Here is a 17,055-nt window from a genome sequence, read left to right on the forward strand (position 1 = left end):
AACCTTATGTGATCTTAGTGATAATTCAAGTGTTCTTTAAAACCATTTTGAGAACTTTATCGTGACGTAGTATGTGGTGTTGCATGACGCCTCGTCGCAGAGAAGCTGTAGCCTATGTGGCCCCACGATCACACAGCAGGAGAAAATCCCAAAGAGTTCCGAACAATTTCGGAAGGAATCGGGCTTCGCTCTTCGTATCCTAGCCGAGTTGGTGATTAACACTGACATGCTCGTGTTATACTTACTGTCGTTAACAATCAAAAGGACGTCACTCCTACCTAGACTAGTCAGACCCCTCCCATTTGTCCATTAAGTTCACCATAGATGAAGAACAGCATGACAATTTCTACTTGCTGAGCGACAGATTAACCAGAAGCAATGACGGGTCCTCAAGGATGTCAAATGGGTCAGTGAGGCATACAAATTTCATCAGTTTTTGTTACCGTTCTACAGCAGACGAGTCTCACCTATCGTCTGTAAGGTAAGTCAGTCAAAATGAGTTCTCAGGACGCCATATAGCGTAGGTTCAAGCTATCAGAGAATATCCTGAGAAAAAATGGCCTCCCGGGGAATGGTATTCTCCGTAAGATGTGCAGTTTAATGCCATACCCTCAGGGTCCTATAGCTGGAGAGAAGCCAAGATACGTTAACTCACCTTTCAATAGTGATCCGTAGACAGAATCGCTCAGGCGTAGACTGTGAAAAACCACTAGCAGAATATTTCTCACTACCACCCTTGACAACTGCTTCAAATTGACGTGAAGGACCGAAAAACCCTTTACGCCCAAAACTGGTTTCTTATGCAGCTGTGTTGTAGAGCATATCGGGTGAACGACGCGGCAATTTAGCCAAAGTACAACGGAACACATGTCGTCAGGCCTTATCAATGGCAACAAGGCATCGGTGAATATTCCAGCCAGCCAGCATACGTTCGCCACACTACAGGACAAATTCCGCTAGATCTATTTGTTTACAGAACACAATCACATCAAGCGAAATCGGTACAACCTTGCATCATCTCCGTGGCTGAATGCACCCTCAAGCCTACGTAGACAACCTCCCACCCACATCCAGAGATCCTCACGCTGTCTGCAACTCAAGGTCATCATTCTGATGTCCTTTGCCCAGCTGCCTGGCCCCACGCTACCCAATGGCACTCTTCCAATCCTTGTTGTTGTATTTCACTTACTTGCAGTTACCTATTGGTTATCTAAATATTTCAGCTTTTCAAACTCTAATCATGTGACTGGAGCAGGGTCTATCAAAGTCATGCGTTCGTTAAAGGTCACACTTGATTACCAAATCACTGAAACATTAAACATAATCTGAGTCGTAGTGTCTTCTGTCAAACTAACCAATCTTGATGTGTACACCTAACGTCGCTTTAGACAATTTCAATAAAGACAGAGTCCAAAAACGAGGTTACTGATAGCATAAAAGCGCTTGAACCGGTTCATACCATCCAGTTACACGCAAGCAGCAGTTCCGCCCCCACAAAGCCGTCTATGGGAGTACTATGGAGAATATCAATTCTTCTCCTCGTTTGACGTCACAAACCAGAAGTTAGTACACATTTTCATAATTATTATTCAACCGGGATCATGCAACCTAATCAGTTTTATAACACAAGAGTTTAAAGAAAAAGTCATAGTAGTAAAGAGAATTCCCTATGGAGAAATATATATTGCACAAAAGACGGTTAGGAGAGCAATTTTAGCTCCATGGCCAAAGCCCCTTTTTAAACAAAAGGCGAAAGGCAAACAAATAAACAAAACGACCAACGTGATGATTCTCACATAGAAATGTGCACCCGAGCGTTGAAGAGTTATAGAATTTAGGAATGCAGGAAAACGAAAACCTCGAACGGTATGGGGTGACTAATTAGAAGCGCAACTATCAGTTCGGTATAGGCCTTTGATAACTTGGTAGAAGGGCGTTTGGATGGATTGCAATCTCCTAAGACAAATATAACTAAAGGCATTTTAAGGAAAAAGCCAGATTACTAATGGTGAATTGGATGCCACGTGTTGACAATGGGGAAGAAGCTGTCAGTGGGCAACGGTTGTCGAGGAGATCGAGTGTAGTAGAAATTTCTACCCATATTTAACTTTCCCCAAGTATGTAAGCAACACTGGTATTATTTTGCCTTAACTGTAGCAAATTACTTGTCAGCTGATTGACCTGTTTTTCGAGTTCTTGTAACTGTTGAGTCAGTTTTTCAATTCGACCTATAGTGTATTCTTTCCGCATCGGACAGGAAGGTGTTTCCGTGGTCTGGTGATCATCTTCAAGCAAAACACTCCGCCGTCTGCGAATGCCAGCTGGTTCAATACGATTACTATCGAAAGGTGTGGGTGAACAATCCACCCAGGCGGCGAGATTCAGTTTCAGAACTTTTTCGCAGGGAATAATGTCATCTGGTTTCATTGGACGTAAGAATGCATTTTTGGGGACCTCAGTGATGTTGTCTGCATTTTCGCAAATCACCCTTGCTAGACTTGACCCAGCCTTCTTTAACTCTGCCAGCTGAGCATGAGTGAAGACGCCTCTGTGCTCGTACCAAAAGCGATCGCCATCACGAAGACGTTTAAACTGGTCGGCGATGATACATGCAAACGTTGGCCCAACACGGGCCTCAGGCAGTAAGTCTTCCAAAATGCCTCCAGTAAACAAGTCAATATTTCCTGGATGTCCGTAAACTTGGCGAAGCTTTTCCCGTGTATCCGCATTCGAAATACGTGCTGACAGATCATCGAAGGAATCTGGATGGGGTGAACTACCAAGTCCACAAAACCTATGAGCGTACTCCGTATAACCAGGTAACCCATGATCCCTCCCTCGCTGGACATTCAGCGCGGCCAAATCCAATGCAAGTTCGTGCGCCATTGCAAACAAACGTTCAGTAAGCTCTGCGTTGAGTGGAGGATTTCTGCTCCTGTCGCGCACTCCGTTGAACATGAGTCCACGTATAATTGGGTCCATACCACCATCTTTGAGCATCCGGTCAGGAGCAAAAAACGCTTGATGAAGAGGCAGGTGACCCTCAGGAATGGCTTGCCAATTCTCATCTAAGCGGAACACAATAGGAGACACCAGAGTGTGACCAAACCGCATTGCAGCTGTGGCGAACTCATTACTAATTGTGGGATTGACTTGATCATCGTATGTAGTATAGGTACCCAACAGTTTCATCCCTTCAGGGCCCAAAATGATGGGCAACCAGACCTGGTAGGTAATCGCCTGCATGCTTGCTCCCACAATTTTGCGCACCTCTTGGTAAATCCTATCACCAGACCAGTCGGGATTCAAGCTCCGTAAGCCGTCCGCAAGTCGATTATGTTCGCGCACCCATAACGTATGCATTGATAAGAGTCCGAGGTTCTCGTTACTTCGATGGTCACCAGCCTTGAAGCACGGTACGAAATCTTGTTGCGGGTCTGCTTGGCAATCTACCTAGAAAAGTTAAGCATGAAGCACAGCTAGACAGAACTTTCGGGAAGTAAAACCGTTGTACACGAGAGAATGTAAAGGTAGGATATCGAAAATGAGCGTGTGTCTACCTGGTGCCTGCGCACGTTAGGTGAGCCATGAGCTATCTCCATGCATCCAGCTGTGATGCTACATTCCAGCTGCTGATGCTAAAATAAACCGCGTAAATGGTACCGGTATCCACTTTTTTCATTGTGTTTAGACTGACATGCATGCCGTTTCGCAAATCTTACTCCCTCAGGTTTGTATCGGCGCCGGAGGATTGCATGCAGTACCACAAACGGCTGAAAGCTGACCGTCTCACTTTCAACCCGACCATTCCTTCATTATAGGGTACACTCTACCATATGTATGTATCCATATTAACATGGATATTTAATGACATAATTATTAACTCTGGTGTTTTTCTGACCCCAAAACTGTGATAAACTGGAAGATGGCAGAATGGTGGACAGTCCTGTTTGAGACCTACCTGACCGCGGATATTGAAAGGCATCAATCGCTTCCCAGCAAACGTAGGCATTCCGGTTCGTAATTTCCCCTCATCATGTAAGTTTTCACGCAGTTGGCCATTTTCAAATTCCTCACTTCCATACACATTTGACGCATCAAGGAATGATGTAATTTGATTAAGCTGCTCCCGATGATGCGGTCTTCCGAGGAGGATTGAGGTCGATCCGGATCCACAGGTAGCACTAGAGCGTGCAAATCCGATACAACGGTGCTTAATTCTCGGATCGTCAGGGGGCACCAGAATAGGAAAACATGGAGGGTCGTTAACACATGTGTCGTTGCAGTTCAGTCCATCACTGAAACGACTAATCGAAGCATCAACGGGAGTGAAATCTAAGTCATGATCCAAGAATTGTCCCCACTGCATCAGCATTCCAGAGTATTTGTCATCTTCATCAAAGAATTGACCATATTTGCGCTCGAATTCTTGTGTGTTGTTTCTTGCCAGTTCGAACCGACGTTTCAGTGAGTTTGAGGAAGACTATCAAAACAGCGGAAAGCAGTATTTATTTTTTTACCGCCTATCAAGTTGAGAATTTTTTCACGTAACACTACTAACTCTCAAGACCGACCACACAATAGAATAAAACCGATCATTTAAGACTCAGTACAGAATATCACATTGTATGAGACATTTTTAATCTTACAACCAATCCTATTCTAAAAGCCATTCAATACAAGAGCTGTGCCGGATTTCGGATTGATAAACTGAAGGTTATCAAAATGAAAATTCAAGCGCGTCTCTCGTGAAACTGTGGAATTCACTCTGACAACACCTACAACAAATTTATCCTTATCTGTAGTATTTCACTTGTTAGTAGCTACTATTACGCCGTCGCCTATTCTGGTGAAATTTGTTCACGCCAGTTTGCTCAATTATTAATCATAATCATGACTAGCGGAATCGATACGCATTCAAGTGTGTGATACATAGTTGTCCACAAAAACCTACTTCGGATTGTGTTGTGCGTACAATTTAAGGATAACTGAAACTGGAGATGGGACTATTTGTCCGATATCTGTTCGTCATGATTAATTGACATTTGGAAGTGTGCAGTTTAACTCAGGACTTATCCGGATGAGGGCTGGGAAGGTTCAAGGAAAGTTCCGATCATTGTGGTTAGTCAGACAACGAACGATGTTCAGACAAACAACATGTAGCTGATGGATGAACAGAAAAAACGGTCCCCGTGCGGCTCCCCAATAATGTGTAGGTCTCGTGCAATTAGGGAACAGTCATATTTTGCGGATTATCTCTCAGATACAGCCAAACCGTCCGCTCAAATGATATCGATTTCCAAATAAAAATCAGAAGTTCAGAAGGATTATGACTACCTTGTTAAGTTTTAAATTCTTCAGAAACGTCTAACCCATATACATCAGCGTGTTCTTTTGCTGGATGCATAAATTGATTTAGCCCTAGTCTGCACTGCATTCTGAATTGCATAGAATGCCGTCTTATGGCAATCCGTTTAAATAACTTTTGTGTAGATCTGTTTTAGTTCGGGCGTGGCAATACTGGATACAGACGGGCGCTGCCACGAATTTCGCTAGCTGAGTATAAATGATATTCTCACAGCTACTCACTTCATCATCAGTAGTTGACATATTCTTGTAATATTCTTTCTGTTGAGCCCGCTGCTCTTCCCACTCGACCATTTGTCGTAATCTAAGAAAGAGATATAACATTGAGTATACGGGAAAACTATGTAAGGGGGTTATTGTGAATCGTAGGAATAACCACCATCAAACGTTCGGGATTAAACTGGCGCATATTCTGAATGGTTAGCAGACAATCCAGGCTTGCTCCGTAGAATAAAATACTGAGGAGGAAAAATCAACGAATGAAACGTTCAGTCTACATGTAGAAGTGCTTCACTGTATGATAACCTAGGAGTGAAAATAAAGCCTGTTTTAGAAACAATAAATGTCTAAAAAGTGGAACTGTTTCCTGAATCAGGCTATTATTAAAAGGTGACACCTGATCACCCAGGTGCAAAAAATATGTGAGAAGAGATTGCTCAGCAAGTAAGCTTTGATAAGGAACCCAGCCTCGTGGGGGAAAAATAAAAGCACCGAAAAGATCTTCAACCTTAATGGAAAGAATCTGCGTGAGTGAACTCAGTCTTTAGAGACAAGATTCTAGGAAGACTTTCATGGACACGGTCATAAGTTATTGCCAAGTGTAACCGGGATTGCGTGATAAAGGTAACATTAGAGCGTACTAATGACTGAGCCCCGAATATGTTCTTGAAAGAAAAAGTGCGCATACCGCCGGAACAGGGACCACAACCATAAGAAAGAGCAAATAAGATTTTCAAGGCGCTGAGATGACGGATCTTTAGAATAGGTAGTGACCTATTTTAAGAGTACTAGCAAAGCAATGGTATACGTAGTAAGTCCCTCTAGAGAGCACCTGCAAGTGTGTTTGATGATTGGATGAGTTATAGAGAGAGTAAGAGAGAACCGATATGCGTAACTCTAAAGAAACTGAATTACAAATGTCTATAAAAATCACTTGAAGAAAAATGTTGAGTACAAAGTGAATCAAAACAGTTGGAATACGGGGGAAAATTCCTATGCTCAGTTACAGACTAAAGATGATGAATTTTCTCCAAAAGGCAGATAAATAATATTCATCTTTAAAGGCTAGAGAGCTCATTTCGACTGACTTGTGCGTGATATACAACCTTTCTTCATCCCTTTAATTTAAATAAATGCAGCAAAATCCTTGACTCAAATGTAGCATACCGAAGATTTTTCGATCATCTACTCTAGTAAATGGAAATCGCACCATCTATCAAGGACCCTTTTAAAAACAGCACGCTGATTTCTCAAACGATGCATTCAGAAAGCATGGCCTACTGAAAGCCATAAACTGGATTAAGAGAGCACGGAATCAGGTTACATCTGGTATCAGAGATTCTCTTCTATTTGTTAGCCCCACAAAAAATGGTATAAGATTGTACGATCGGTCGTATGATTCAGACATATATGGGGATGCTGGTAGTATTCTAGTTCTAGTACTGAGATAGATAACGGATAAATAAAAATCCCTATTGTAGGCGATAAACTTCTGACATTTACAATCTTCGCATAGACGCTATGCTTTTCGAGCTCTATACAATGTCTGTTTTCCCGTGGCAACCAACAAAAACAGCGCTCAAACGAAACACGTAGATCGGTTGCAATATCCGGCCAACACCATATCGAACATCCCAGAATTTTGTCTACTAACACGTTCGCGTAATTTTTCTTCTATCTATACAATCAGTGGCAACAAGTGTATTGTGTTTATCCTGCTCGTGAGTGTGTCACATGCTTCGGTATGGTTGTCCCAACGGGGTTATACCAGTGCCAAGCCACTTTGGACGTTTGCGATTGAATATTTCGGGTTTGGGTTAAGGGGTCATATGCTTAGTTTCATTACTATTTCACAGCTTCTTGATATGCAACAGAAAGTATATTCAGCGTATTACGTTTTATTTTACTGTGTTTCGTTAAAATGTGTTGTATTTTTTTGGGTGACATTATCCGCACATACTTAACTTATATACATTTGCAAACGACCCATCCAAACAACGAACTTCCCAGAGCGTTGAAACTACAACGGTGAGCATGGTTATACGGATAAAGCTCTTCAGCACTACCTAGCCTACAACGGTGGCATGGTTATACGGATAAAGCTCTTCAGCACTACCTAGCCATACGTGTATGAATGGGGTTTGTCTTGTGAGTACTGCTATTCATGAGACCACAAGTTGCTTACACGGTGAGTTTCACCTGTACCCATTTCACCTCGAAAATACAGGCAACCGGGTGGGTATGTTGGCGGCCTAAAAACTGCCCTGCTACTGTCCGTCCTTTGGTCTTACTCACTCAGTTCATGTCTAATTGGATTCACATGCGGCTCAGTGCAAACATCATGTACGTTAGGTTGCGAGGTTCTCTGCAACGGGCCACTCCGGCAGCGGACACCAGCCCAGGATGCGAGACGTCTACGCATCTTTGGTTATTGTGATCGACCTCTCTATCGATGTGACTGAGTGTGTTCAAGCCAGTCATGCCCGGTAAGTCCATTATTTTTTAATGTTGTCGGAAAGGTTATTTGCTCAGGATAAGTGAGTATCAAATCTTTATTGTCCCACACTAATCTTGGATACTTATCACCATCAGCTGATTCAATACAGATTCCATTTCAAGTAGAGCCAGTCTATACTGAATAGATCAGAACTCTTCCACAGCTGACTTGTTCCTGTTAGGAATAATCGCCAGGTCGCATCTCACGTATTTCGTGATTTCCCGGATGGCAGATGAAGATTATGCCATTCAGTCATGAACCACCAGTCTGATTAACTTGCATTTCGACAGAATTCATCCTTCATTCACGAAATTTAGATCACATGGTAACACCAAAACCTGGCAGTCGATCTAAGGGCATTCTTGCCAAGATGGCTGACTTGAGTAAGCATCACATCATATTAACAAAAAAACAGTGTCAGCGTTTCTCCTATGTGAACTTCATTGACTCATCAGTTACAAGGAAAAGATGGCTAGCAGGTCGGTTTATGTTAGGAACAATACACAATGACCGTATAATCATGCTGAGGCTCTCACTACAACAAGAATACCAGGCGAAATGATGACGTACAAAGATACAAACAGATGTGATTGTACAAATACGATGAAGTTGTATTCAGTGGACTTTGCGTAATTGACAAGATCGCTCAGTTTTCAACTATCTCAGGGTCTTTTTAATATTTTATGTTTCAATGTTTTGACTGAAACTACTCGTAAGTAGTCGAAACACTGATTCAGAGGAACTTCAGATGAAATTACTTTTAGTTAAATTTGTGGGAAAAAATTATCGGAATTCGTGTCGTCCAAATACCCTGCTACTAACGTTTTTCATTAATGGACTAGATAAAAAGTTTTGATTTTAGCTGTTTAGGCGTAAATCATTTTTCAGATTGAATGTCGAGTGAAGCATTCAAAGTAGGACAATAAAACGCCTATCATGACAGAAGTTTGAAACTCACCTGGTTGTGTGTCTTCCAATCAGAGTTGCATTTCCCAATAAGGCCACTGAAACTATGCGAGCCGAGGGCTTGGGGTATCCGAAATAAAGCCGCGTTGGTGTCCACCCGATCGGTGTATTCACGCCATTTTCGTATTGCGGGGGAAGGAGGCGTTTGAAAGGAACCAGAGCTGCACCCCATCGTGGATGATTAAAGTTGTTGCAGGCGCCGTCAACTGACCTATATCGCAAATGAAAACACAGTTGATGAGAGCACGGATCAATGTTGCTGGACTGTTGACAGCCTGAAAGTTGGGAGATGATAGCCAGTTGATCCGCACTCAACTGAGTTCCCAAAGCCTCCCTTGTATGTGGTTCTAATTCTTCGTCCGGGTTCAGCTCTGGCAGCTGATCGATGCTAGATGTTTCAAGCCTTTGCTGATTTCGCTGACGAAGTATGCTGGTAACTTCGTCAATGGCCGCTTCATAAACTTCAGCAGCTTTTGCTAATTCCAGCGCTGCGCGACTTGGCTGACGAAAAAGCGAAGCAACGTCAGCCGAAGATCGTCGCCTATTTGGATCTCTAAGACGTTCAGCTGTCCTTTTAATCGCGGCTTCGATCCGTATCCGGGCCTTGTCGATCACGTGACGTACAAGGTCATCTCCCGTCAAAGAAGAATTTTCCTGAAGCTCGACCTCACGCGTTGAAACTTTCATTGTTGATGAAGGGGGTAATTCATCAGGTGAAACCACGCGGATGACTGTTGTTACTCTGGCTGAGCCAACGCGATTTGAGGCATAGCATACGTAGCGACCATGCGCATCCCGTTTTGTGACATTTCTGATCAAAAGAAAGCTGTTGGTTTCAGTTGCTTCTACAGCAGCCCTCAGGTATTCATTTGTTGAGTAAATGGATGAGGTATCTGGACGTAGACTTTCTAGCCCTGAGGTAACTTCGCGAACCACATATCGACCTCCAGTAACCAAGTGTAGAGGCAGAGTGTCTTCCTGCCACAACCAAGAAATTCTGGGCCGCGGACGTCCGTAAGCGGAACAACGAAGTTCCAAATCAGCACCCTCCACAATCGTATTATGGTCGGCTGGTGGAGCATCTATGATTCGTGGTTTCACCGGATCTATTAGACGCAGCGTAGCATCTGAGAACAAATGCTGTCCGTGTTTACTGGAAACCACACAGGTATACGTCCCTTCGTGATAAGCGTGGGCTTCGAATATTTCTAATATCTGTAAAACACAAAAAAATTACCAGGAAGGTCAAACAGCCCTCATTAATTTACGTAATAACAAATCTATAAAGTGTAGCGTTTACATGGTACGTTACAGGTTATCCTTTTCAATTGGACTTAATGGAACATTTTCTTGCCATTTTGTTTTTCATATCTTACATACACCGAATTCTCAGGCCTTCTCGAAATCGGCACTGGATAACCAACTCAAAATCCATGGTTAACACTGGTTGCCCAGCAAAACTCTCATGACAGACTTACTTATTGGGTTTGCATATGACGTTAGGTGGTAAACCTGAATGACCTAAACCTGACTTTGGTAGTGGAATTCACTTAACTTTTTTCACTCAGGCTTATTCACGAATGTGATGGGCCATACAACGTAGCTACTAAGTCTAAAGTTAGACGCTTTGGGCCGACTTCCGCTTCCGGTTTCTACCGTAGCATCATGCAAAGTACACGATCACCCAAACAAGAAGGTTTTCACTGAACCACCTGTGTGTATCCTCCTGGAAGTCCTTTTGTCCGATGTAAGTTAGAAGGTATAAGAAGGAAGAGTGAACAGGTGAGAGTAGTTCTAAAGCCGGCAGTACGGCTGATTGGTGGTAGAGCTCATGCTTTAACCAGTCATTCCACTATTTGCTCGCCTGTGTCACTCTTTACGCCAGAATCGCTGTACGTTTTCAGTACGGAAACCGAAAATGTCGAAGAATCCATTTCTGAGTGCCTGAAACTGTTAGGGAATCCACATTTCTGTCCATCGAAATGCTGCTAGCCAATAGGTGTATCACATTACTCATAAGGTTTCTGAAAACTCTTCGGCAACCTACGTTCAGTTTCGTCCTTTTTGGGGCTCAACAGGCAGGCACAGGCCCCAAACTTCCGTCAATCTTATGTTCTACTTGAACACAAACTGGACAGATTTTTACAAATACACGCATTTGCAAATCAATTCGGTTTTGACGAAAGAATCACCTGCAACCCAGCTGAATCTTTCGTTGATGATTTTCTCGAGCACTATCAGCACTACGAGTACTGCCGACTAGTATTATTTGTCAATCAAAGCCAGCGGTTTAGGCTACCGGTCTCCAGATCAGAAACAGAATTATGACACAATCTGAATCACTGATAGCACTTCGCAAGCTGGCACATTCCATAATATTCGCGTTTTGAAAAGAGTGATAAATTGGTCCACATTCTCAGCCTCCCATTTCGAGTATCACTTATTCACAGACTTTATCCGTTCTCATTCCGAGGGTAGAATCTTCGCTTTCACCAGTTAGTTGATGTCCGTCTCTCATCTTTTATCCGACATTTCCGACCGAATTATGATTACTGCTCCGAAAAAGTATGTAAGTTGTGTGTATCGCTCATAAAAATCCAGTGGTGCTTTGAAACCTCTCATCTTCTAGGACGGAGACCTCAACTTTTCTTCACATCAAATTCTTTCCTGAGATAAGTATCTTAGTCTGCCTTTGCACTCACAATACCAAAACGTATGTGATGGGTTTTGAATAAAATGCTGAATACTTCCCCACTGACATTCCGGTCAACGACCATGGTACTCCAGAAGATTTGTTGTTTCCTTCAGACCACTGTGATCACCACACTCTACCTTGGTGGTTACAGTAGTACTTTCTATTTCTCATCACGCTTCTGCTGCTGTGCTCTGTTCGTGAGTAGGTTCCGTTGATGGTTCTTCGTCACTCTTTATACTTATCCCAATCAGATTTCTGTAGTTCAGGTGACACTTCTCAAATGGTTTTCAATGTGACTGGTGTTTCAGAACACTGCTCGATTTTCCAAATCCGGTATACCTCTATTGGGTGCTTACCCCATTTAGCTCAACAGGAGGATAATTTGTACAGAATTTTGTGAAGGCGATATGCTGAAAACAAAATTTTCGGCCATGTGCTTGCGAAAACTCCCACGACAGCACTGTCATTATCTTCAGTAGACATTGCTGAACTAGTTAATGTATCATTTCTCCAGAATATCTATCACTTTCACTCCGTTGTATTCAATTTTTATACAGTCTTCTATTTGTATCTTCCACCAATCGCCCGGGTTAAGGCTCGTTAATCTCTTGCTTTCCAATAAATTTAGATGCAGCCTGATCTGAACGCGCCATCCTTTTGGCCATGTTTTGCATGTTTATGTCATAATTTGCACCCATTTTCTCACCATTATGTTCCCCATTTCTGACCGCTGGCACAAGTCCAGCTAGTGAAACATTTTCCATGTTTTCCTTATTCTAAAACGCGATTCTGGGATTAACCCGGATAAATATTGATCCATATTTCTTCTTTATCGATTTAATTTTATTTCTCTAAGTGGTTGTGTCAATTGGATTTAAACGACTCACGTAATCAGAGCTGATCTTGTTGAAACTGCTTTGGTTGCTTCGTTTACATTAGCCACACCAACTTTTAGTTGTACCACCCAGCTTTTTTTAAACTCAACTTAACTTAGATACTATTGTCCAGCCGGAAATTCGCTTTATCCTTTTCATTTTACACCTAAAATAGCTGCCTATAAGATCAATTCAGGCACAACTCACAAACACCACCATTAATGCTTTTCACGCGCCCAGTAGGTGAAAATATCACGATCGCCAGCAAATCCACGGGATCTTCAGTGTTGTTCTACCTAAGAAAGCATTGCACAAAGGCTATCACAATTCGTACGGAAAACAAACACCCGGAGTTGGGCACTTTGGGAATTAGATGAGGCTTTTTCGGTAATATGTATGAGAATGACCGTGTTGAACCGTCAGTGATCCAAGTCAGATGGCTTTAAATAAGTTTAAATTTGAAGCTAGTCAACAGAATGCTGGAAAGTTTCCTCAAAGCTTTAGTCCAACAAGGCGTAACTAAATCCATGCAGTAATCCGAGAAGGGTTTTAAATTCAGCTAACTGTACCGCAAAGACATGGATAACGCGTGTGTTGTGTGTGTTCTGGTCCAAGTATGCAAATGAGCCGCCCTCAGATGAGAAGAAGTGTTGCCTGATATTTTGAAGAATTTCCATAATTGGACAAGTTGCCCCTTGCCTACTTACAGGTATTCGGTGTACTCGAAGTGTATTAAAATTCGGAAGTTAGGAACTATTAAAAAACTGTCAGAAAAAACAAACGGATATCAATAATACTCACTGTCTAACAAAATATCTAGTGGTCCCGACATTGCTGGGTTAACCAAACGTACCCTCCCGGGTAAACCGTTTCTACTTTTAAATAGTGAATAAGGTCGGATAACAAGACTCCTTGGTGCATATAAAATTTTAGGATTGTCCCCAACACACGTAGGACCCTAATATTCGAGGTGCTCTGTCAGATCATACAGTACGACTCGCTTAGAATGCTTTCCCGGACCCACTCACAAAATTCTATGAACTAGTCAGCATTCCAAAGTCGGAAAAAACAACAAAACCTTCAGATAAAACACGATGAAAAAGGCCCATTAGCACGTTTGTTAAAGTCTCAATCAATTTTGACTCTTGAGAATTTTGAATTCCACTCTACTCAATCAAAATCGGCATGTTATGCAATATAGCGTAATTGGGGAAATCACGACAATTCCTAAAATGCTTACTGCTTGCAATCCTAACGCTGATTCAAAACCTAAATTTCCTTCTGCTTCAGGGTTTTGTGGCGAATTTTGTATATTTTGTAGAACGTCTAAATTCTGAGACGTCTAAATATCAGGAGATCGAAAATTGAGCCATATTTGCAGTCTGGCAGTACATTAACTCTTGTGAGTGTCTCCGTCAACACTGTTGAGAAAATGGGTTGCTTTATAGGATGTAGGGTTTAGCAGAATCAATTTTCCGGACCAACGAAAACCATATCCTGAGGAGTGAAGTAAATCTTGTGGCTATACATGTCCCTGTGCTTAAACCTGACTGGTTTTTTGGGAGCGCCTAGAATGTTTCATGTTGTCATCCGAGGGCTAGTGACACACTCATGAAGTGATAGCCTCGGGGTTGTCATTAAAGGTGGTCTATCATCAGAAAAAGAACTCGTTGAGTATGGGTGGTGGGGCAGTTTGAACTATTCGTGCTCGGGAATTCATACATCCTCATTCGTCACAGCTGTCAGATCAACCATTAGGTGTTGCCTAATTTTGGCTGGAGGAAGATTGATTCTGAGCGGTTGCAAGAGGGGAGCTCCTAAGGACCACTTATATGATTCAAACTACGCTTTCCTTCCCCATGTTTACTATTATACAAACTGCGGCTTGGAGTCTACGCCTAAGTGGGAGACTTGGGATTAGCCAGCCTATTTTCCTCAATGATTCCTTCTCCGGTTAACAATAACCGTTTCTACCCTGTTAGCTGCTGGAAACAAGCATCTTCATGGTGATTTCCACTTATTTTTCCGGTTCCTTGCTGAAATACATAAAGATCGCTAAGTTCGATTTGGCGGCTTGTCGTTCCAAGTAATGTAGAGGTGGGTAAATTATGGTACTAATCATGGTCCACGCTGACAAGCGTGATGTCTTACCTGTCTTCTTCTGTGCAGACGGATATGCGTTGTAGCGTTTTCCGGTAACAGCCAGCTTATTTGAATATCCTTTGGCCCGTCGGCTCCACAAATGAATCTCGCCATATCACCAGCCACAACTTCCATATTCCGCGGAATATCTCTCCACTTGACAACTTCGACTGGTTGCTCTGGATATGTCAGGTAAGCATCCGTTATTGGTTTCAGTTCGAGCTCATCTTCTATTGGTTCTTGTAGTGAATGTGGTTCCAATCCTCCAATATCTTGCACTGGACAGTGAGGCCAAGGCCATTTGTGCTGTAGTTCACCTGGATGAGGTGAATATGGTAGTCGTCGAATGTGATCGTCTTTCTCAGATTCCCGAAGGGCCTGATAACCCCTTAGGCGAGTGCTCCGAACGGTAGAAATCAATCGCTTTGCAAGTTCAGCTACCCCTGTATGAGCCACTTCGGGAGGACTCTGACAAGTCGCACGACTCCGAACCGGTTCCAAATGAATCAGGGATAGTGAAAAGTCAACGAGTTCACAAGGACAGTGAAGGGGATTGGCAAATAATGACAAACGTTTCAGATAAACCAAACCCTCTAGTGAGAACGGCAAGCTAGTCAGTTCATTTCTGGACAGATCTAAATCTTCCAGAACAAATACTGGTGTAAATACATCATGTGGCAGATACGCTATTCGATTCCCTCTCAACGAAAGGCTACGTAGGCGTTGTAGACCAATGAATGCCTCTTTGGAAATCCACACCAGTTGATTGAACGAGAGCTCGATTCGCAACAGATCTTGTAGTCCTTCGAATGCAGCTCGTTCCAAACGGATCATTGGATTTTGACTTATCTGTAGAAACTGCAAAGCACCTCCCTCGGGATCAGGTACATATCTGGGTAGACGAGGCACCGTGCTCATCCCTGTTTTTCGACAGTTGATGGTCTGTCTGATACAGGAACATCCAGTAGGACATTCTTCGTGGTTGGCCAAAATCGATATCCTTGGGTTCAAGCAAAACACACATAGGAATGTCAGAGGAATTATTATCCTCATCCTTGTAACCGTAATTGGGTCTGCGGGAAGACGCAGCGTAGTGCGCTTTGATAGCTTATGGAAACTAAATCGGTTATATTTGTTCCGCTGGCTTATGATAGGTTGAGACCAGATTTTGTTTAAAGTTTAGTTAAACTGTGTGACTTGCGCCGGACCGGATAGGTAACTTCGGTTGAACCAAGACAGATGTTTCGGATGTTTCGGACCAAAGTTGTAAACAATCTGGATCGCTGTGTGACGAAAGTTTGGTCAACCAAAATATCCACGCTGTTCCTGGTGGTCGATCGAAATCAACGACCAATCATGGATTTGACCTGGTTGCTGCGTGCGAGTAGGTTTTTCACTGGATGGCTTACGTCTGAATGACTTACATGTCATTTTTGCCGGATGTTTGGTTTCTACTTGATGGTAGTGAACTAAAACGGTCGTCCGCTTTGTAGTGCACCACACACGAATGTACCAGATGGTTTGCCGGCCATTGGGAGATCACACATTTTGTGTTGGAGTAAAAACCTACAATAATCTTGCTTACCATTTCATTACATCAAGAAGCGATAAAGATCTATACGTACATTACACTAAAAGAGGCAGAACATTTCCACTTATTGATGTACACTAGCCAGTCGAGAGGTTAACCTGCCTAGTGACTCCGAAATTCGAAAGTGTTATGCGCTGTAAATGAGGCTAATGAAATTAGCAGAACTTACCAGATCATCACGCACAATGCCGTTTGGAGAGTTTCTTTCCGTCCTGTAGTCACTCTGTCTTGTTTACGAAGTAAACTTGGAAAAATATTTGCTGTGTAACTTGAAACCTCTTGATATGCACGGCAAAATTGCCTACCCACTCCACTCGGTGAAACCCGGTGTTCCCTCCACTAGTTTACAGGTAAAATCTGCTGTTGATTCTGATTACGTTTAAGTCCACTTTTAAACATATTTCCACTACGGGTTTCAAACGGTATTCTTACTAGGTGTCTGTACTTTCGGTCCTATATCTTGATATCATTTACATTATTCAGGGCCCAAAGCGTGTGGATGTGCGCTGTCTTCATTCTTCCTGAAGGCGAAAGACATAAACGGACTTGAAGGTTATAAATAGAACGGCATAAAGTAAGCACGTACCAAGCCCCTCAGATTTTAGCAAAAGTTATCCAATAATACTAGAATAATCTGAACCAACTGCTTAGTTCTAATATCCTCCGAAACGGAGAATTAGACTCTTTCCCAAATGTACTGCTT

The 17,055-nt window shown here is 42.7% G+C and overlaps 1 protein-coding gene across 1 annotated transcript; it reads right to left on the minus strand.

The window, feature by feature from the left end:
* Window positions 1-2,103: 2,103 nt before the first annotated feature.
* On the minus strand, window positions 2,104-15,850 carry T265_00666 (hypothetical protein; the record flags this gene model as incomplete). Its single annotated transcript, XM_009164494.1, has 5 exons — window positions 2,104-3,453; window positions 3,962-4,483; window positions 5,590-5,671; window positions 9,042-10,264; window positions 14,771-15,850. The coding sequence occupies 5 exons, from the start codon at window positions 15,812-15,814 to the stop codon at window positions 2,104-2,106; spliced, it is 4,221 nt and encodes a 1,406-aa protein (XP_009162758.1).
* Window positions 15,851-17,055: the final 1,205 nt, after the last annotated feature.

The sequence above is a fragment of the Opisthorchis viverrini genome, assembly GCF_000715545.1.
Source record: "Opisthorchis viverrini unplaced genomic scaffold opera_v5_6, whole genome shotgun sequence".
Taxonomy (NCBI): domain Eukaryota; kingdom Metazoa; phylum Platyhelminthes; class Trematoda; order Opisthorchiida; family Opisthorchiidae; genus Opisthorchis; species Opisthorchis viverrini.